Below are 22460 nucleotides of genomic sequence, written 5' to 3'. Positions count from 1 at the left end.
TGGAGTCAGCAGGTGATCAGCTCCCTGCGAGCCACACATATCCCAGGCGTCCTGAACCAGACAGCCGAAGCGCTCTCTCGTCAGTTGACGCCTCATGAAGAGTGGCGACTCCATCCCCGTGCCAGCTCATTTGGGAGCAGTTCGGCCAGGCACAGGTGGACCTGTTGCCTCCCCGGACTCCACCCATTGTCCGCTTGGTACTCCCTGACCAAGGCACCCCTCGGGACGGATGCCCTTGTGCACAGCTGGCCGCGGGACAAGCGGAAGTACGCCTTCCCCCCAGTGAGCCGCATTGCACAGACCCTGTTGAAGGTCAGGGAAGAGGAGCATCAAGTGGTACTAGTTGCGCCCTACTGGCCCAACCGGACTTGGTTCTCAGAGCTGGAGCTTCTGATAACAACTCCCCCCTGGATGCCGTTGCTATGGCAGACCGATCTCAAGATCGCCCCTGCCCGTTAGGAGTGAGGCACACTCCTCATGGGCACTGGCTCAGGGCGCCTCTCTGGCAGACATCTGCAGAGCTGCGGGGTTGGGCTATGCCCATCTCCTTCGCGAGGTTCTACAAACCTACCGCAAGGCACCATGTAGGACCGGCAGCCGGTAGGGCGTACGCCTGCTAAAGCCCTTCCCCCCTTCCTTAGTAAGGTCAGTGGCTATTTCCGCCTCCCTTCTTTCCCCACTGGGTAAAGAACAGGCATTCCATCCATCACTAAGCACCTTCCTGGGGGCAGGCTGGGAAGAGCAGCCCTGCCCCCTTAGGCCGGGGAACAGTTGAGCCATCTACTTTGTACATAGTTCTAACCGGACCTAGTGCTCCAGACATGGTAAGCCCCCCCCAGTGGGCGGTTCCATCTGATGTATCCTCATGAATGGTTCCCACCTCGGTAACCCATGACCTCCCTAGGTGGACTCCCACCTTTCGGTTAACTCCTTCAGTCCGCACATTTTCCTATGAGTTCTCCCCTGATGGTGAGACCATGTTGGTGTCTCCACTAATTCCTCCCTACGGAGGTAGTGGTCTCTGTAGTGTTTTTCCCCCGGGGGGATTAATGCTTACCCAGTGGCCCTTACGGTGCCGGGCGGCTTCTCGCTGTTAGAGAATCAAGGCCTCCGCCCGTGACGGCCGGTGGCAGGGGCTTCCCACCTTTTCTTCAAAAGCTCTGGGACCCCCTACCTCTCCACTGGACTGTTACAATTTCACGCTAGCGCTCGTCTGACTCACCCAGGCCAGTCAGCATCGCTCCGCTGGAGATTGTGACGCGGCACAGCGCTGTGGTGTTTTCCATAGGAACCCCATCTGTCGGCTCGACACAACGTCAGACAGAAAGGGAACGTCTTGGTTACGGATGTTTCATTCGCCAATTTCATTGGCCTTTTCTAAACTAGTCAGAAGTTGATAGGTTCTCAAGAGCGAACCCCATCTGTCGGCTCGACACAACGTCTCTTTCCCTCCATCAGGGAACTGAGGTTACATCCGTAACCAAGACGTTTCTCTGTGTCACATGTTGAAGTCGCGTTTGTTCTTGTGCTGGTTCCGCATGTTATTGGGAGATATTGGAAGGCGTCTCCAACGCCAGTTAAAATATTTAAACTGTTTCACTCAGCCCAGTTTGTGGGAGAAGCAGTTTGTTGCAGCTGAAGAATCAACTGAAGCGCGTAAGTGTAATTGATTAATCTTGTCTTATTGAGTTTAAACGCAGTTTCGTTGCTTTGTTTACAACCGCTGCATCACGTGTTGAAGTCGTGTTTGTTCTGGTGCTGGTTTTGCGTGTTATTGGGAAACATTGAAAGGCGTGTCCTGCTGAATTCAATTGCGTGAATCGGACGGGTATTTAAGTGTGATTAACCACCACGGCAGCGGTCACGTGCAGCCCTCATCACGTGAAGACCGAAGAGTGTAAAGACCATCGACTCTACCTGCACGACTCCACAGAGCAAGGACACCGACAAGGCACTTGAGTATTGCACCTCAGTATTAACTTTTTGCACTTCTATTTATTCTCTTCTTGTTATTTGTTATTCCTTATTCCCCGTTTTTGACTATGTGTTTTCAAATCCCTACAACTCGTAAATCACCGGTATCACGTAGAAGGCCACGCAATGCTAATGCTAATAATCTGCGCACTCTTTCAGCATCCGCAGCTACCTCAGTTACATTTTCCATTGGTTTATGGAACTGCCAATCTGCTGTAAACAAAGCAGATTTCATCACAGCTATTGTTAAACATTCTGGTCTTTCTCTTTTAGCACTTACTGAAACCTGGATCAAACCCAAGGACACTGCCACACCGGCTGCCCTCTCCAATAACTACACTTTCTCCCACAGCCCACGCATATCAGGGAGGGGTGGAGGAACCGGTCTACGTATTCCTAATGACTGGAAATTCAAACAGCTGGCACCCTCATGTGACAACATCGCCTTTGAGTCTCATGCTGTTACTGTCATCCACCCTGCTAAAACTCATGTTGTAGTTATCTATCGTCCCCCTGGTCAGCTTTGACTTTTCTTGGAGGAGTTGGATGCACTTCTGTCATCCTTCCCCAAGGATGGTACTCCTCTGGTGGTACTTGGAGACTTCAACATCCATCTTGAAAAACCACAGGCTGCCGACTTCAACAACCTGACTGTGTCGTTTGACCTCAAGCGAGTCCCCACCTCAGCAACCCATAAATCTGGTAATCAACTTGATCTTATCTACACACGCTACTGCTCCACTCATCACTCCCAGGTCACCCCGCTGCACGCGTCAGATCATTTCCTCATCGCTCTTGATCTCGACCTAACTTCTCCGGACACTACACATGCTTCTCCACTGGTCCCATTCTGGTGCAACCTACGATCACTCTCTCCCTCCCGCTTTTCCTCTGCGGTCTCCGCCACGCTCCCTCCCTATGAACAGCTCTCACTCTTTGATGCTAACAGCGCCACCCACACTCTTTGCTCCACACTAACCTCCTGCTTAGACAGCTTATGCCCTCTTACATCTAGGCCATCTCGTGCATCCCCTTCTGCCCCCTGGTTATCTGATGTTCTCCGTGAGCATCGTGCCACGCTCAGGTCTGCTGAGAGAAAGTGGCGCAAATCTAAACAACCTACTGACCTCTCTCTCTATCAGTCTCTCCTCTCTTCTTTCTCTGCTGATGTCTCCTCTGCGAAAACCCAGTACTACCATGCTAAAATCAACAACTCTCCTGACCCTCGTACTCTCTTTAAAACCTTCTCTGCTCTTCTTTGCCCGCCTGCCCCCTCACCTCCATCGGACTTAACAGCTGTTGATTTTGCATCTTTCTTTGTAAAGAAAACAACCACCATCAGCAGTCAATTCTCTGCGCCGCTGCCTCTTGAACACGCCCAATCGCCAGACACATGCTTACTCCCCTCTTTCTCTCTCCTATCTGAAGACGACGTTTCCAAGGTAATTTCTTCTAACCACCCAACTACCTGCCCGCTAGATCCCATCCCCATTCATCTCCTCCAGGCCATCTCTCCATCGGTTGTTCCCGCTCTGACCCACATTATCAACTCGTCTCTCACCACTGGTACATTTCCCACAGTCTTCAAAGAGGCCCGTTTTACCCCACTTCTGTAGAAACCCACTCTTAATCCTGCACTGTTAGAAAACTACAGACCGGTATCCCTCCTCCCCTACATTGCTAAAACTCTTGAACGTGTGGTATGTAACCAGCTCTCATCCTTTCTCACCCAGAACAACCTCCTGGACAGCAACCAGTCTGGTTTCAAGAGCAGTTATTCCACTGAGACTGTGCTGCTCTCTGTCATTGAAGCCCTTAGACTGGAAAGAGCTGCCGCTATCTCATGTGTTCTTATCCTACTGGATCTATCTGCCGCCTTTGACACCGTTAACCATCACATCCTCCTGTTGACCCTCACGGCTATGGGTGTCTCTGGAATGGTCCTACAATGGTTCAGGTCTTACCTCTCAGGTAGGTCATTTAGAGTATCCTGGAGAGGTGAGGTCTCTGAGTCACAACGTCTCGACACAGGGGTGCCTCAGGGCTCAGTGCTTGGTCCGTTGCTATTTTCTGTATACATCACATCCCTAGGCTCTGTCATTCAGAAACATGGCTTTTCCTATCACTGCTATGCGGGTGATACACAACTCCACCTGTCTTTTCAGCCCGACAATCCGACTGTTTCTGCACGCATTTCAGCATGCCTAGCCGACATCTCGCTCTGACATCATCGACTATCACATCTTCCAGAAAGGCCAGAAACCTGGGAGTGGTGATCGATGATCAGCTTAACTTCACAGATCAGGTTGCCAGCACCACCCGGTCCTGTAGATTCATCCTCTACAATATTAGGAAAATTAGACCCTTCCTATCAGAGCATGCTACGCAAGTCCTAGTCCAGGCTCTTGTTCTGTCCAGACTGGACTACTGCAATGCGCTACTGGCTGGACTTCCAGCTTGCTCAACCAAACCAAACCTCTACAGATGATCCAGAATGAGCAGCAAGAGTGGTCTTCAACCGCAGAGAGCACACGTCACTCCTCTCTTCATTAAGATACATTGGCTCCCTATAGTGGCTCGCATCAAATTCAAGACTCTGTTCCTGGCCTACAAGACCACCACTGGTTCGGCACCCCCTTATCTTCACTCGCTAATGCAGACGTATGTACCCGCCAGATCCCTGCACTCTGCAAACAAACAACATTTTGTGGCGCCATCCCAAAAAGGTAAAAAATCTCTCTCACGTACCTTCTCGGGATCGGTTCCACTTATGTGGAATAATCTGCCCGCTGCTACAAAATCTGCAGATTCTGTAGCCATCTTTAAGAATCGTCTGAAAACGCATCTCTTCCGTCAACACCTGACCGATCAGTTCTGACTTCTATTTCTTTTCTACTCTTTCAAAAAAAAAAAAACTTACTACTTAGCTCTGTATACTGTGGTAGGCTATATGAGACCAGTTTTTTTTTTGATTGCACTTATGCTTTTTGTTGTCCTTATGTTGTCCCAATTGCTTCCATTGTTTACCCCATCTGTAAGTCGCTTTGGATAAAAGCGCCTGCTAAATGACTAAATGTAAATGTACAAGTAGATGAACTTGTGTTTTGCGTGTTAACCTGTACTGTTCTCCCCCGCCACACGTTGGCAGGGTGTCGGTTGGATCGTACGAAAAGGCCGCTTGGCCACACACGTATAGCATTGTGGGACATTGAAAGCAGTGAAGGATACATCTATGCTGCCTTCAAAAATGTATCAGATGAAGGTATCTCACAAGACAGGAAGTAAAGAAAACATTGGATTCGGACGTGCCCTGATGCCTTCATGCCTTGAAATGTTGCCTCCGAAGGCAGCATTTTAGAGCTTTCGGATGCAGGGTGTATCTCTTAATGTGTCCCTTTAATAAAAACATCATAATTTTCTCTTTATTTGGTGTGACGTTTTGTGTGGTCTCCCCTTCCTGAAGGGCACTTCTGAGGGCGAGGTATCCCGTTTGGAACGCACCAATGAACTGCATCAACAAAGATACCGTCAAACACCCTTTCCTGCGGCCAGTCAAAATAAAAGTCTTACATTTTATCTTACCACTAAGAGCTCTACTTAACAAGTTTTTAGTTAAAGTCACCATGAAACGGAAGTTGCGATTGACTTCTTTTCCGTATCGTGACGTGTATCCGAGTGAAATAGCTTCTGGAATTAGAAAAAATGTAGGGCTGGGCTTTATTTTGCCCTTCCCTTTTTGATTGGTTTGTTGTAAGTTGGGCCTGCAGGGGAGGGCTAAAAATGCCTGGCCATTGGACAGTCAGTATAGTCCTACCTCTTTTATGTTGCTGACGTCATGTGGTGAAGAGTTTTTGTTGAGAGGGGGAGAGGAGCTTAATGTTTTTGATTAAAGATTACAAGTGCAAATGAATTAAAAAAAACAATGGTGTGCATGGATAAATCATTTATAATAATCACTGCAACTCTGTGTAAAACAATTAGAATTTTCCTGTTTGATTGCATGGTGACTTTTAGAGTTTTCTCTTATAACATATTCATAATGCTTCTGAGAGCAACTTTTACTAAGGAGCAGAAAGAAATCTTAAGCTAAGAGAAAGGGCAGGGTTGACCTCGTTGCTATGGATGATGTCAGCAAGCTTACTGACTATGACCGCAGTGATTGGCAGTCATTTTATCATAGAAATATTATAGAATGAAGTATCATGCTGACATACTTAAATTAAGGTTTTAAAATAAAAATGTAGTCATATTCAAATAAAACATTTAAAAATATAATTGTTGCCATATTCAAATTAAGATAATACAATACAGTATACACTAAATGAGTAATTAAACAAGTGAAGAGTTCATTTGCAAAAACAAATGTTTGGCCATAATGCACAGCCGATAATTTTAAGACATAGAATAAGTGGAATTATTGCGTTTTTTTGTACATGATGTAACGTTTGGAATTGGACTGTTGTATTCATTGTGCTAGTAAGTGTCGTGTTTGTCAATTTTTCCTCAAAATATATATTAGTAATACAAACTGTAAACATGATTGTAAGATTGTAATCAGTTTGTTCCTAGAAAGATGACTGAATTGATGACAAATACATCAAACTGAAACCAATTCAAGAGATGGAAGTGGGAAAAACCATGTATAATGTGTCCTACGTACTGTATATGGAGGAGAGGAGCGGTTTAAGCACGGAAGCATTTCCATCAAATTCCGATTCGACATAGACTTCCTATGATGCATAAGAGCATCTGATGCAAATGTCAAAAGCTGAAGATATTAGAAAAATCTACAATTCCGCTGAGCCACAGAGACAGATGGAGCATTTTCTGCTTAACAGCTGTCAAAATGTAAAGCACATCTATTTTTTTTAATACAGATTATTTATCAAACATAACATAAAACAAGTTAGACTATAAGTGCCTCAAACAATACTCTTTAATGTCTCTTTTCCAAAGTGGAGATGCCAGAGAGAATGCCTTAACTGCATGATAAATATTTAGTATTAAGATTTTATTTGTAAAATAATAAAACAAACAGTGTAACAAACTTGAAATGGTAAAGGATTAAGACATGTTTTATTTATGACAATATGTTATTTAGTTCATAAAGCACTCCAGCAAAAAAGTTTAACAACTTATCCATTATTCTTATCCATGCATTTGGTACTATAAAAAGCCGTGTCATTTTTATACGGATTTGATATTAGAAAGCTGATATGTGATGACAATTTTGTCTTTTGAAAAAAAAAGTTCATTTGTTACTTTTCTGGTTGTAAAACATGTTTGTTTGGAACATGTTTAACTACAGTATATGGCTAATGAGCATTACACCAAACGCAGCATCTCAGGAACATATTATGAAAATTACTGGGGGGAAGCATATTTTCATACATTTTAAGCAACATGATGGAAAGTATAATTAAGTGACAGATTACAAAAGACAAGGTGAACGCATGTCAAAATTGCACAGTTTAACTGACATTTAAAAAAAATTTCATAACTGTAAATTTGACACCTAAAAGTCTTGAAGAATTTGTGCAGTTTTAAAGGTTGCGATCAAGCCTAGAAAATAAATCACTATAATTAATGCAGGAATGTGAATTGTTTTAGGTAAGCAGCTTTCTACCTTCTAAAAAAGTTCAGTTTTAATGATCCTTCACTTCATTTATCTTAAAACAAATTACAGTACCAGTCAAACGTTTGGGCACACTCATCCTTTACTATTGTCCTAAAATAATAACACAAACTGAAGTATTGGAACTTTAGTGAATAAAACATCTTGTAACGTCTAGATTACAGGTCAGCACATTCATTATATGCATTCTGGGACAATATTAAAGATGCCATGTATGCTGGACACTCATCTGCATTCTCTTCATCTTTTATAGGGACTTTCAGTCAAGTGTGTCAAATCTTTAACAGCTAGTGTGTTTGCATCATCTAAACATTTTGTCCGTCTAAACACACAACATGTTATGTAAAAACCTTTATGGTCATCCGTAAATTTCACTAATGTAATACTGCGATGGCCTAGATCTGCGCAAGAGAAAACTACACTTGACAGTTATGAATTTATAATGGAAGTCATAAAACTGTATTGTAATGTAAAACTGATTTCATCTGCTTGATATTGTGTTAAGTTTAAAACAAACAACATTCAAGAAAACAGCATTTGTTCCAGGACAAACGTACCCAGTCAAACATACAACAGTTGGCACTACTGATGGAACAACATTTTTCTCTATACATCTCATACAAAAATAAAAAATGTTCCAATTTTGTTCATTTTTCTTTTCGACTCCATATTGCACAGAGGTAGTGGCTATTAAGGTAAAGGGGGTGTGACCTATAAAATGGCAAAAAAACGTTTTTGTAGTAGAAAATGTATCCTTCTCTTGATGTTTTGTTCTGACCAGAAGAATTGTAAAAGAACAAAATATAATACTGCAATCACATACAAAAGTAGTCCATTTTGTACATTTTATACAGTGTTAACACTTGATCATTGATTTCCTCCTGTTTTTTCTGCTTTTATTCTTTTTTCTCAAAAAGGCTAAATGTTTTTTCTTCAAATGGTTTGGACGAAACTGACAGATCTAAACCAGGGGGTCCACCAGCGGCTCTTCGTCGGCCTGTGATAGCAGCTCCTTCTTCTCATCTGTGCTGGCCAGGGAATTGCGGCTGTTGTGAGCTCCCATGTACAGAGTAGCATACACGGGATTTGTAAAGTTGGTTGGCTGCAATAGAAAATAATTGGATCTCAAAGTAAATTGTGGTTTTGACTAATACTTTTTTTATTTCTAGTAAAATACCATAGATTTACTTAAAATCCACAATACGTCACTAAAACAAAATACAGAAATAGGTCTAAAGGGGATTGTAGATGGCATGAGCTTATTTCTATATTTAAAAATGAAGACACAATCCGTTTGTAATGTTCAGTAAAAAAATCTGTGTGCGATTTTCAAAAGAGTCAAATTTTGTCAGTGAATAAAGAATTGTAAATAGTAAAATAAACAGAAAATCTTACCTTGTCCGGATCCAGCGTGAAATCAGCATCCAGCAACTCTCCGACATCGTCATCTTGTTCTCCTTCATATATTTTATAGGCTGGGTTCCCGATCTCAACATTCATAGAGCCATTGGTCATTCTCTGATGCTGAAAGCCTTTGGCTCTGCAGACATAAAGTGTAGCTTAAGTTACTAAAAATAAAGTCTGTATTTCAACTTAGTTATTAGACTGTATAAATCAGCACAGGCAGAAATACAGCCACAACACAGAGAGACATCACTAAAAGTCACTGAAACAACCTAAAATGAAGCAACACAAGCACAAATCCAGCATTTACCAAAAACATGGGATGTCTATACTCAAGTCTATTATATCAGCATGATTAGAAATACGTTTAAACTGCAGATAATATAATTGAATTATTTAAAAGTATAAAATACAGGCTTGGCAGTATGATACAGTTGTTAAGGAAAGTGCAGTACTATTTGCTACAACAAGTGATGTGCGCTCACAGGTGTATTAGCTACTACAAAAGCTTAATATATTGCTCATTTAGGTTAAAACAACTTTTGCGTGTGTGTGTGTGTGTGTGTGTGTGTGCGCATTTATTATAAAATCAGTTTACGGTTTAGTCTTCATTTGAAAAGTTCAACAGAATGTAAAGCAGCAGCTTTTGAATATGATACGACATAGAGCATAAGAGCATACATAATATATAAAGCATAGAGTGACCATATACCTTATCACGATGTAGTAGACATAGTATAAAATCAATCCCATGTTATCGTGATAAACACAGACTTTTAAAACACATATTCGACAGATCTTCTCACGGGTACATATTACAGCAGGACGGGTTCAACTCAACTGGCTGGCTGGAATAAGATTCATTTGTTTCATTATCCCGTGAACAAGGGTAGGGTTTGGTCAGGTGGTTTAACAGAGATACAGTATGACTAGTAATGCACCAACATGAGCATTCTTGACCAGAGCTAAACTTCTGGATACACTGGGCCATAAACTGTTCATTGTTTTACAATACAAACAGACAATAGAACCCATTATAATCAGTGATGCTGTCCCTACGAGAGATCGAGTCATGACGTAATCAGCGTCTGCGCGGGGTGGGGAGCTCGGCTAGCGGAAACTATGCTTGTATGCGCCGTCGTTTAGGCAAAGTATTTGTCACCCACTTTCATTTAGTGCGAGAACAGGACACATGAACTGGGTTTTTGACTTAAAAGCAGAGCTGCCCAGACTGATCCGTGTATGTCACAAACTACTGTGAGAACAGACTGCTCCATATGCTTTCAAATGCTCATGCGATACGTTGGTGTAGTCTGCGCAGTCGAACACACCTCTTGCCAGTTGGCATACAGGTAGCATCGTTTAAAGTGAATAACGTTTATGTTACAGTTCAATTTCAGGGTGTTTTCCTCTAAATTAACTATCAATAATATATTCAATCATTTAATATAGATTTGGAAATACATAGAGTGGTATACGGTATTAGTTAAAATAACATATAATATATTAAATAATACCTAAAAAATTGACACTTCATTATATATTTTTGTTTCATAATGGAAGGAATTTTGTAATGGATATTAAATCTGTATTAAAGGCAGTTTACACACTGTGCCCCCTTAAAAAAAAATGAGTGCCCTGTTATAAACCACAGGACCACAACTTTCCAAACCAAGAAATATGGACAAAATGGGAGAAAGACAAAAATAAAGACATAGCGGAGAAAGACCGTTACCGCGGTCGCTTGGAGTGGGATTTGCCCAGCCTGTGGAACAGAGAAGATGCAGTCAAGCGAGAAAGAAAGAAAGAAAGAAAGAAAGAAAGAAAATAGGTGTTTGGGGAGACACATATCTTCAATTTGAATTTTAACATAAAGCTCAGTATTGATCCATTGAATAAGCAGCAGAGCAGGTGTTAAAAGAATTTCTACACAACACACTCACCCTCTCATCCTTTTTCTGTACCACAACACTGCTCCTCCAATGAGCAACACCAGCAGTATGAGTATAATCACTGGAATCACTATTGAAGCTGTGCCTAAAAGAAAAAGACATTTCTATTACAATAACCCGGACCAACTGACTACATTCTACATGAATATATTTTTTATCAGTACTTTAATAAAGTTGTTTTTCTTTATACATCCATGGACTTACGGCTACTGGATGCTGTATCCATGTTGGTGGCAGGATTCTCACAGCGATGCCCTTCCCATTCAAGAGGACATCTACAAAAAAGCAACAAAAAAAAAACATGTACGTATACTTTACCAAAGTATGATTAAGTGCTGAAATTACATTCATGAACATTATATCTGTTCAGAATACATCAGAATACTACAAAACCAAAGCCAATACAGTACATCCAATGATCAATGTTGTTCCACAGTTAGACTAGATAGGTGCTTAAATCCATATCTAAGGGTATATGAAAAAGTTCGTTCAATGTACCATTTGTGAGATAGTTGACTTACTTGCACTGTGGGAGGTTTGTGGGGCCGAGGGAGCATTGTCCATTAGCACAGTATCCTTCACATGTGTAACAGCTTGGCTGGATTCTGCCGTTGCTACACCTACAACACATTAAACAGGTCATACAGTTGAGTTTGGAAATATTTGGACATACGGAAACCAAAACAGGGTGAATTAAATATCTTTCCTTTTTATGGAACAGCACCCATTGCACAATAAAACCAAAAATGTGTTTCCAGCCATGACATTGTAGGTTTTGTTTGAATTCGTCTTTCAATTATTATTTTCAATTTACAGTCGTTTTTATGATACTTTATGACTGTGATTCAACATCAATGCATCATTGAATGTGAAACTGTGTACCTGCATGTAACATCTCCATGAGGCTGGTAGAGATTCGTGGGAATACACTTGCCATCCCGGCAATAGTGACATTTGTCCACTTCACAGTTGTTGCCGATGAACCGTGGAGGACAGCGACATTGTCTCGACCCGTCACTGGACTGCATACATGTTCCTCCGTGATCACAGAATCCATCACACATCCCTGTCGAGAAGACAATACCCTTCAAATGACAAAGATGACCTTCGCAACCACGTGGAAACTCCGTGTGTGGTATGTCGCACTCACTGTATTGGCATTGGTCTCCCAGGTATTCTGTAGGGCAGGCGCAGGTGGGCTGGTTACCGCGGCTAACCGTACAGTTTCCTCCATTCTTACAGTAGTTCAGACACGTGGGTTTGTTACAGTTGGGCCCTGTGAAGCCTGCCAGGCAACGGCAAGTTGGAGCTCCTGAAAGAAAATCACGAATCCAAAAAGCTGAACTAATGTAATATAAATAAAGATAGAAATCCGACCATTTTTGTTAAGATTTATTTGAATGCAGTGTGGTTTAAAATTGTTCCAATTATTTTTTTTCATTTTCATTTAATTTTTACTAGTAAAAAGCTTTTTAAAAACTCAAGAGCTTCAGTTTTTTAGTATCTGGTATATCCATACTGTATACATTTACTGTATATCACTCAGTTTGTGAGTGTGATTCTCACCAGCAAATGAGGAGTAAGTGGATATTTTATAGATTTGTTTTTTGTATGTGTATAGCCCTACATACAGTATATGCGGATAGTTGTGTGTTTAAGAATGAAGTTCCGATTAGAGACGCTAGCGCCTGGCTTTCGTCGTGTAGTGAGTGAGAGAGAGAATGCTTTGTCTGCATGCGAGCGAGACACCACAATTGAGAGGTCCTGTAGGCCTATATAGTGCACTTTACGTTCACATAATACTAATTTGTGTCTATGTAGTGTGTGTTTGTGGTCTCGTACCTGTAGGAGATGCAGTGCAGGTTCCTCCGTTCTGGCAGTAATCTGTGCACTGGTTTATGTCACATCTTTCTCCCGAATAGTTGGGCTGACATCGGCACTTGGGCTGTTTCCTGGCGTTCAGCACACAGGTGCCACCATTCAGACACAGCATATTACAGGTGCCACTCGGAGCTGAGACACGATAAAGACATAGATCATTGTGTGAATACCCGTGAATGTAAATCAGACTTTTATTTCTTTAAATCGGGAATCTTTGTATTTTAGCAGTTGTGTGGACTTACAGACAGGTGACAGTGTGGGCGTGGGCACATCCACACAGGTGCCGTTGTCCAGTATTCGGCCGTTTGGACATGTGCACACTGGACCGCTGGGACTGAGCAGACACAACCACTCACACTTCTTCCTGTCACATGGGTTCGTCACTGTGAAAAATAACAGTAATCATACATTTATCTGAATTGATTACATATACAATATGTGCATTAACAGTATACTGTCATAAAAATACAGGAAACATGTAAACAGCTTTGTAGCTGTGAAGAATCAGGTAGCAAAATGTTGTGCATTTTATATTTTTGTATATTTCAAAATGTTTTGCCGTATGTTTCATGGTTTCAAGTTGTTGAAAACAAAATGAAACAAACACAAACCTGTAAAAATTAAACAAACATAAAATATATGGTAATTACCTTTTACTTTCAAAAATCATTACATTATTTTATAATTAAACTAATTGGAAATTAAATATATATATTATTTTTAAAAAATTTACTGTAGCATTTTTACACAATCTTTCCGTTGAAATGATTTTTTTTACAGAATCATATAATCTCAGTTTCTTCCAACACTGGTTATCACATAAAGGCTGAGTCTTGTTATTCTCTAAGGCAGTGGTTCTCAAACTTTTTCGTTGTAAGGCCCCCTTTGTGTAGAGTGCATCGCTTTGCGGCCCCCCAAATAAAGACTTATAATCTTAAATTTAACATTTTTATTTAAACAAAAACATATTCGGTTATACAATGCTGAAACATCAATTCTTTTGTCTGGTGGTCTTATTTTTCTGATGTTTGATTGCATAAAATCTTTGATCAATTTCTATATTTCATAAAATGCCACAAACTCTGTGGCCCCCTGGATCCATCTCGGGGCCCCCAGTTTGAGAACTACTGCTCTAAGGGTCTGTTGTTTGACAGCTTTATACTTACTCTCTGGCTGTTTGTAAGGGTGATACAGGACCAGATCCGTGGCATGATTCATGCCTGCAGTCAGATGCTCAACAGACCCTTTGCCAAACTTGTTTACGCGGAAGACAAAGTTGTTCTGGTTGGTCACGCCGTAGATGAAATCCTCAAAGATGTCAATGCTGAAGGGATGATGCAAATCTATGTTTGTGTGTAGAGGGAGAAAACTGCATTAGATAGTACTGGATTTTTTATTATAATACTCTAAAGTGACTGAGCACTAGACTTCAAACTATTTTTACTATTGGCAAATGAATTCACATGAGATGTGAGCTTTACTGATGTAACTGAATGACTCAACTGTTCTTAATGCTGGAAATGGCTAAGACGGGGTCTGTTCCATTCAGTCTCACACTGCCAATAACAGAGAGTTTAGCATCAGCCCAGTACAGTCGCTCATTGAAATAATCCACAGCTAGACCTGACAAACACACAAAACAGAGCTCATGTTACATTTACATTTTACATTTAGTCATTTAGCAGACGCTTTTATCCAAAGCGACTTACAGATGAGGGAAACAATGGAAGCTATTGGAACAACATAAGGACAACAAAAAGCTGGTCTCATGTAACCTGCCACAGTATACAGAGCTAAGGTTTTTATTTTTTTGAAAGAGTAGAAAAGAGATAGAAGTCAGAACTGATCGGTCAGGTGTTGACGGAAGAGATGTGTTTTCAGACGATTCTTAAAGATGGCTACAGAATCTGCAGATCTTGTAGCAGCGGGCAGATCATTTCACAAATTAGGGTTTGCATCATGTTTACTGTAGTATCTCAATTAGAACCTTGTTTTTTTGGCCTAATGATCATCATTGGCAAGACCAGGCTTTTTTGGTTTTAACTGTAGTAAAACAATAGTTGGTTATTTTCCGAAGGGGTCACATAACCACTGACCTGTGGGCCATTGGATGTTTTCATGTACCAGCGTCTCTCTCATGGTGCCGTCCATGGCTGCCGTCTCAATCTTGGGGTGGTTTCCCCAGTCGGCCCAGTACATAGTGCTTCAAAAAGAAGATATTAAGAGTTTCAATACAAAGCATTTCAAGGGATTCTTTCAAATGTCATTAAACAAGGTTTCTTCACTAGTTATACACGAGTTTAGATTTCCTGAAGAATTCCTTTTTGTATAGGGTTGATGGTTGCTAAGGTGATCTTATGTGGTTCTAAGGAACGCCAAACAACTTCTTAGCACCTTAAGGCTGGAATACACTACAAGACTTTTGCTCAGATTTTGCCCAGATTTTCAGTCTCGACTTGTTGCAGAAAGTCTGCGTATCGCGTAGTGTGTGATGCCGTGTTTTTTAAAATCTGCCTTTAATTAGCACTGTCTTTGTTGCTAAGGTGATCTGGTTTGTTGCTAGGGTGGTTACTGTACAGGAGCTGATCAAATCCATAGTACAAGCGAACATAAAAGTGATTAATAAACTCACATTTACAAAAAAGGCCTAGCATATAAAACATACCACACCTAAGAGTATTGTTTGTGCTTTAAGATGCTACAGAGCGCTGGATAAATGTCCATGTACTGTGTGTTATTCATTAATGACATGAGTCTCACCCCCTCTGAGGGTCCACCACAATGGCGTAGGGTTCATCAATCATGCCTGAGATGAGCGTTTTACGATTGCGTCCGTTCATTTGTGCCACTTCAATGACATCACGACCCGAGTCCGTCCAGTAAATGTTGTTGGCCACCCAGTCCACAGCTATCCCACGAGGCATCTTTATTCCAGGGATCTACAACCATTTAAAAATACTGTTTATTACCTGTTTCATTACATTCCAGTAGATTTAACTTTAGCACGTCAAGCATACCATTTATTCCCTTGTTTTATTGCTCTGTTTACACTCACATTTTTTCAGTTGAAACTGATGTTGAAATTTGATTCTAACTGTAAAATATTGTTGTCTTTTGTTAGTGTGACGCGCCTCTGACCTCTAGATCAGTAACTCTGGGATCAGTTTGTCGTCGATTGCGGTTTGAGTTTGGTGAGACAGGTCCATTAGATGGCTGCTCGAAGGATGAGATTCTGCCAGTGTGCCAGTTAGTCCAGAAGATTCGTTTGGATTTGATGTGCACATCCATTGCATCAATTCGGACATTTGCATCCCCCTGGAAGGCTTGTTCGTATATCCAGTTTTGCATTCCTGGATACAGACTGCGGATTTCATTATCGTCTGCGACGTACAGAACTTGCTTGTCACTGCCTAGAATGAGAAAAAGAAATACAAGTAAAGCATTAAAGTCAGAATACACACCATATACAGGATATAAGGTCGAAATCAAGCCCTGTCCCACATTTTTCTCTTTCAAGATGCCAGAAGAAAACACTCCATTTCATGCTGACTTGAATCAATTATTTTCTTTTTTATTAACCTAAGAATAAAAAAGATAGGTTACACTTTATTTTAAGGTCCAATTCTCGCTATTAACAAACCATTAACTATGACTTTTGCCTCAATAAACTCCTAACCTGGTGCTTATTAATGGTGTGTATGCGTGTTTGTGCTTCATAATGAATAGCGCGCTCTGCGCTCTTTACATTAAAGGGATAGTAATTCTGTCATCATTTATTCACACTCATATAATTTCATACCTGTATAAATTACTTTGTTCCGATGAACATAAAAGAAAGATATTTGGAAGAACGTTAGTCATTTTGTAACCATTGACTACCATAGTAGACATTTCCAAAAAATCCTCGCAGAGTCAGAAAGCGCACCCTGTTTATTATTTTTATTTTACAAAAGCATGAGTGTTGAATAAAACAGCCTATTTAGTTTCATATTTTTGTTTAAATATAGGCAATAATATTATTTTTTATTTAATCCATGATGATTATGAAAAGTGAACAGCATGTCTAGATGTTGGGAAACATGGAGTGGGCCAGACATGATTTTAACCACTTCAATACGTTTTTGTTTTGATTAAACATTTGTGAATTTAGAAACATAGTGAATTTCGTTTTGTATAAATTGTATCTTAATTTTATTCAATGTTTCATCAACCAATTGTCTGGATTTAATAAATAGGAAGAAAACCAAGAACGTTTGGTGTGGAATGGATTGAAATGCATAGCAAACGAACCCAACGTGTTTCCGCGGCCTTTGAGTAAGGCTTAATGTCATTCTGTTTTAATAAAATTCTTGAATACATGTCTTAATCAGGCCTGTTTAAATAATTGATAAGATATTGATTTAAATTGTCCAAATTAAGTAGATTAGACACACAAGTTTTCTTATATGGGTTTCCTTATACACTAGCATTTATATGTGCTGCCCAGAGGGCCCGTCATTAGTATGTTACGCCACTGACACGTTCCGAGCCGTTTTGCGGTTGTTGTATTAGTAGATTAAAACATACTGTCAGCTTTGCAGGTGTCGTTGACTCTGGTGAAGAACTTGTAGCAGCTGCATTTGTGTGAACCCTTTGTGTTGTTACAGATGTGAGAACACACCCCAAACTTCTTGCACTCATTTATATCTGGTAGAGACAATAAACAACAACAACAATTCAGAAACACAACTGTAAGCAGCAGCATCCTAATCGTCCAAACATTTTTCATTGCCTAGCTAAAAGTGTACTTAAAAATGTCTTAAAATGGATGACTTGGACTTAATAATGAAGGAAAAGAAGCCAATAGACAGGATCGGTTTAAACGCATCTCAGAGAGTGACCACAAGAGATTGCTTGATAAAATCTGTAAATGGCTTCATATACTATTGCTTGTAACCCACAACATGCACAACCGGTCCCTCAGAACCTGCCTGCGAAATTTCTCAGTCCAGTTACATGTATTAACTGAGCGTTACCTGCGCAGGTCTGCTGCAGTGTTTTCTGGAAGCCGGGCCTGCAGGAACAGAAGGAGTCGCTTCCGTTTACTACACAGTGAGCCTCCTCGGCACAGACGCTGCGGTTATGATGACATTCATTCAGACCCGAATCTGTTCAGAGACACAGAGCACACACATACGCTCGAGTGTGTCCCAATATAAGTGTTACGTTCACTCTCTCGCACACAGAGAAGCGCACCTTTCTTGTTGCAGTTGTTCTCATCAGAGCCGTAGTCCTCACAGTCATTGAAGAAATTGCAGCGGAGGTTTGCACTTATACACCTGCCGTTACTGCACATAAAGTCGGTCTTTCCGCAGGGCGCAAGGGCTGGAGTTTCTGAGTGGAAACAGAGAATACTTTAAAAAAGGTTTAATAAGGTTTGAGTGGGTCATTCTGATCTGTTTAACAGGACACTAAACTTAAGGATTTAGTGTGTAATGGAAAGTATGCGTTATATTGTTTTCTACAAATTTGCCTGTCCGTATTCATCATCGCTACGTTTGAGTAATTTTATGTTAATAAATGCATCTATTTATATAACGCCATTATACAACACAAGGTCACTTTACAGAGGCAAAAATAAACATGAACACACCAAAACATAGCAAACAAAGAAACAATATATGCCTTAAAATAACATTTAATCTTTCTGCCAACTTTGTGACCACAGTTAAACAAAAGCAGATACAGCTTTTGTTTTATTGTCTTTGTTACCCTACTCAAGCTCAGTTGTCAAATTATGTTAGAGGGAGGAAACATTTTTACGGTGGTGCGGTGCGGTAACATTCACTAGCAAACAATAATGTTGAACATTTAGAGTAACAGCACAGTCAGGAAGATCAGGCAGTTACTCACGGCAGTTCAGTTCATCGCTGTTATCTCCACAGTTGTCAACACCGTCACATTGTTTAGACACCGGCAGACACACTCGATCATTATGGCATCTGAACTGTCTGTTGGGAGGACAGTGGAATCGTTCTGGGACACACAGAGATAAGTGTAAATTAAACATGAAATGTAAAGATGTATAGTACAGGTTGATGTCATCATTTACATTAGTACATAGTTTTAGGGTTTTTAAAGCTGTAGTCAGTAACTTTTGACACTCTCTATTGGTCTTTTGAAGTTGATATCAAGAAACCAGGACAGAGTCAGACTGGATTTAGGTTGGTGCTCTCACCGAAAGTGTTGATAACCCTTTTGTTTTTCCATGGGATATTTACGACTCCTAAGCTTCAAAGCAAGCAAAAGGAGATTGAGTGAGAGTGAGAAGTCTTTCTGTTTTGTCTCACCTGTAGTTTATCCAGAGAAACGTCTCTGACAAAACTACACTAAACTGTCCTTTTCTATAAATATATCTAAATATCTAGGTTATATGTTGGCGCTCTTGCCATTTTAAATAATCTGTAACTGTTAAATAGGCAAGTTTTAATTCAGGCTTTGTTTGTATTCGTACATCCAAATGAATCATGACTTGATGCAATTCAAACCTACCATATTTGATATCTAAATGTTTGTCTTTACAATTCCTCCTTGTTTATATATATTGTGTGACCATAGAACACTTTATTTTCATTACGTTATAATTTGGACTGGTATTTTTGTAAAGTTGCTAGGAGGTCATAAAGATGCAAATTAGCTGTTGAGTGGACAAAGAACCTCTTCCTTGCTCAACTCTGATTGGTCGATTCAAACTCAGGTGGGCATGCCCTCTCATGAAGTTAAATATCGAGCCTGCTCTGAAAACGAAGCTTGGCCTTTTTGCTCTATACCTGCCCTCACCAGAAACTGGTTCGTGGCGTCTCTTTGGAGACTGCCTTTTCCCCCACTGAGGGGGAAGAAAGAACAATGGACTTCTGCTGCCTCGCACACCTTGATGAACCACGCGGCTGGTCACGAGGCCCGGAACTTTCCAGCTGGACTGCATTCTGAAACCTTTTGAACAATTCCATCTCTACACGCGCATACAGATATTGGTCCAGCACAGAGCTCACAAGCATCCGATTCTATATATAGAATAGCTGCGTTAAGTCTGTGCCTCTTTGTTAAAGATGATTTTTATTGGTGTTCAGAAATCGCTGCCATGCCCTGTCTCGCTCTCTCTCTTCTCACTCTTTCTCTCTACACGCTCCCTATCGCGTTTTTGTTTCATGTTTCATTGTTTTGTTTGTGTTTATGCGATCGTCATTATGTTTACCATGTAGAGTAGAGTTTAATAAACAACCATATATAGTCACGTGTGAAGGGTTTTTGTGCTCAGCTCATATACTTGGTCCCTTAAACTGTGTTTGATTTACGCTACCTTTGCTCTAAATCCTGTTTGGTAAAGTCACTTTACTTATGGCCATGAGATAATGTAAAGTGTATAATATCATTGATGCATTCGCTGGACGAATGCATACAAGTATTGTTATGCTTTATATTACTAATCAAAATATGTATATTTAATAATGATTATTATACGTATTTTCCTTTGAGCTAAACTAATTCCTTGACTGAAATTGATGTTTTAAATAACTCATTTCATGGATTTGATCTTGATAGATCTGGTGGAGAACCATATTTGGTGAGCTTAGCTCATCATTATTTTAACATGCAGCTAAAACCGCTACAATACTATACATTTGTTTCTGAGTATGTGCAATCCCTGGGATCGAATCCATGACCTTGGCATTGCTAGTGCCCTGCTCTTTCCACTGAGCTACAGGAAAGCTAAAGCTATGTTAAAACATAAGAATGCAGGTTCCTTCTATACTTCACTTTGTGTGTGTGTTGCAGCCAAATTATGTCAAAAATGACATTTCCTACAAAACTTCACTTGACAGATTAAATTATGAATCATTATTACACTGATTCCAATGTACTTGATTTTTGTTTATCTGAGCCAAAAAAGTTACTGATTGCAGCTTTAACAATTTTTAACTCAAGTTTTATATTATGTGAATCTGTTTTTTAACAAGATATAAATGAACTCATACTATGATATAATATAGGACTTATACCCCCTAGTGTACTGTACATGTAGCACGTGTCTGTTAAAAGTCTCAGGGAACTCTAAAAGATAAGAAAGTGATAATAAAGGCAAACAATAACGGTACTTACTGCACTCTTCTGTGTTTTCATCAGAGTTATCTCCGCAGTCATCCTCCCCATCACACTTCCAGCCCAGTGGTTTACACAGAGTGTTATTACACTGATACTCATCCAGGAGGCAGTATTGACCCACTGACACACACACACACACACACACACACACACACACACATACACTGCGTAACTCATCTGTATTCATTCCAGCACAAGCGAGCAGCAATTATCATGTGTCTGGGGTGTGTGAAACGCTTGGCAGCGTATCTTCAGAAAAGCCCCCATGAATACTAAAATCCCCTCCAGAGAGTTTGATCCCTCTAATTAATACTGCAACCATTGATTCATGGCTAATGCTCTTGTTTAAAGGAACAGTTCACCCCAAAAAAGCCATTGTTCTCATTATTTACTCATTTGTGGTCGCATATGTTTATTCTAAGCTTGCCCGCTGCAGTTTTTACATTATTTTAGTTTACAAAAATTAAAACTTTTAAAAAGTTTCTGTTCATTGAAATCAAATCAAATATTGACCTAAAAATTATTGGAGAAACTTAAACTAAATGAAAAATCGAAAGGTTTTCTCAAAAATAAAATGGAATAAGTTTAAAGCAATAAAAATCAATTAATCTTATATAGCAACCTAAAAAATACACATGACAAAAGCAATAACAATAAAAGCCGTTATTGTTATAGTTGTGGCGTGGACTCAACGATTCTCTTAATCATAAAATAATTAGTTAGTGAATTATTCCTTTAATATGGTAAATGGATTTCTGTGTGTTTGTGTGTATGTGTTTAACCTCCAGTGTCGCAGTTCTCCTCATCGCTGCCGTCCATGCAGTCCGCATCAGCGTCACACCTCCAGCGGAACGGGATACAGTGACCGTTCTTACACTGAAACTGGTCATTATCACACTTCACATCACAGCCGTTCTACGAAACAAACACACACACAAAGGATTTACCATTTATGAGGTGCATTATCATGAATGCAAATACATCAGTTTGAGTGTTGTACTGCAACAGTTGTCACTAACCAACTGTCTGTGTGTGAGTGTACCTCATCAGATCCATCAGCGCAGTCATGGTCTCCATCACACTTCCATCGGCCAGCGATACAGCGACCGCTGGTGCAAGCAAACTCGCTCTCAGAGCACTTCCTGGGCACTGACACACAATTCATACACCTTAAATCTATACATACATTTCGTTACATTCAGAAAACAGGACAGAGTCATTTCATATAGTAAACTGGGGTCGTGAAAGGGTTAATCCATCCAAAATGACAATTCTGTCAGCAATATTTCCCTCATGTTGTTTCAAAGTTATACGACTTTCTTTTCTCTGCAGAGTCAACTGGACTAAATTCTAATTGTTCATGTTTTTGTTGGATCTTGACAAGTTGTATGGTCACTTTGTGTGAGGAACAGCCGAAAAAGGACGAAGCTATCATGTGATTTATAACACACATAAGGTGTTGTCCTTTTGGA

The 22460-nt window shown here is 40.4% G+C and overlaps 1 protein-coding gene across 1 annotated transcript in view; it reads right to left on the bottom strand.

The window, feature by feature from the left end:
* Positions 1–6966: 6966 nt before the first annotated feature.
* The window catches only part of LOC130571620 (low-density lipoprotein receptor-related protein 1-like), a 58751-nt gene continuing 43257 nt past the window's right edge, over positions 6967–22460 (bottom strand). Inside the window, exons 30-51 of the mRNA XM_057362746.1 lie at positions 22031–22137; positions 21771–21903; positions 20986–21108; positions 18739–18861; positions 18082–18219; positions 17862–17993; positions 17413–17532; positions 15985–16256; positions 15607–15785; positions 14943–15049; positions 14350–14469; positions 14013–14189; positions 13089–13229; positions 12808–12978; positions 12116–12277; positions 11848–12031; positions 11487–11585; positions 11170–11240; positions 10957–11050; positions 10749–10778; positions 9005–9149; positions 6967–8711 (exon numbers count right to left, since the gene is read on the bottom strand). Of these exons, the coding sequence (XP_057218729.1) occupies positions 8571–8711; positions 9005–9149; positions 10749–10778; positions 10957–11050; positions 11170–11240; positions 11487–11585; positions 11848–12031; positions 12116–12277; positions 12808–12978; positions 13089–13229; positions 14013–14189; positions 14350–14469; positions 14943–15049; positions 15607–15785; positions 15985–16256; positions 17413–17532; positions 17862–17993; positions 18082–18219; positions 18739–18861; positions 20986–21108; positions 21771–21903; positions 22031–22137 (2969 nt within the window). The 3' untranslated portion in view covers positions 6967–8570. The remainder of the gene's footprint in view (positions 8712–9004; positions 9150–10748; positions 10779–10956; positions 11051–11169; positions 11241–11486; positions 11586–11847; positions 12032–12115; positions 12278–12807; positions 12979–13088; positions 13230–14012; positions 14190–14349; positions 14470–14942; positions 15050–15606; positions 15786–15984; positions 16257–17412; positions 17533–17861; positions 17994–18081; positions 18220–18738; positions 18862–20985; positions 21109–21770; positions 21904–22030; positions 22138–22460) is intronic.

The sequence above is a fragment of the Triplophysa rosa genome, linkage group LG20 (assembly GCF_024868665.1).
Source record: "Triplophysa rosa linkage group LG20, Trosa_1v2, whole genome shotgun sequence".
NCBI classification, from domain to species: domain Eukaryota; kingdom Metazoa; phylum Chordata; class Actinopteri; order Cypriniformes; family Nemacheilidae; genus Triplophysa; species Triplophysa rosa.
This window is presented reverse-complemented; position numbering and strand designations above follow the sequence as displayed.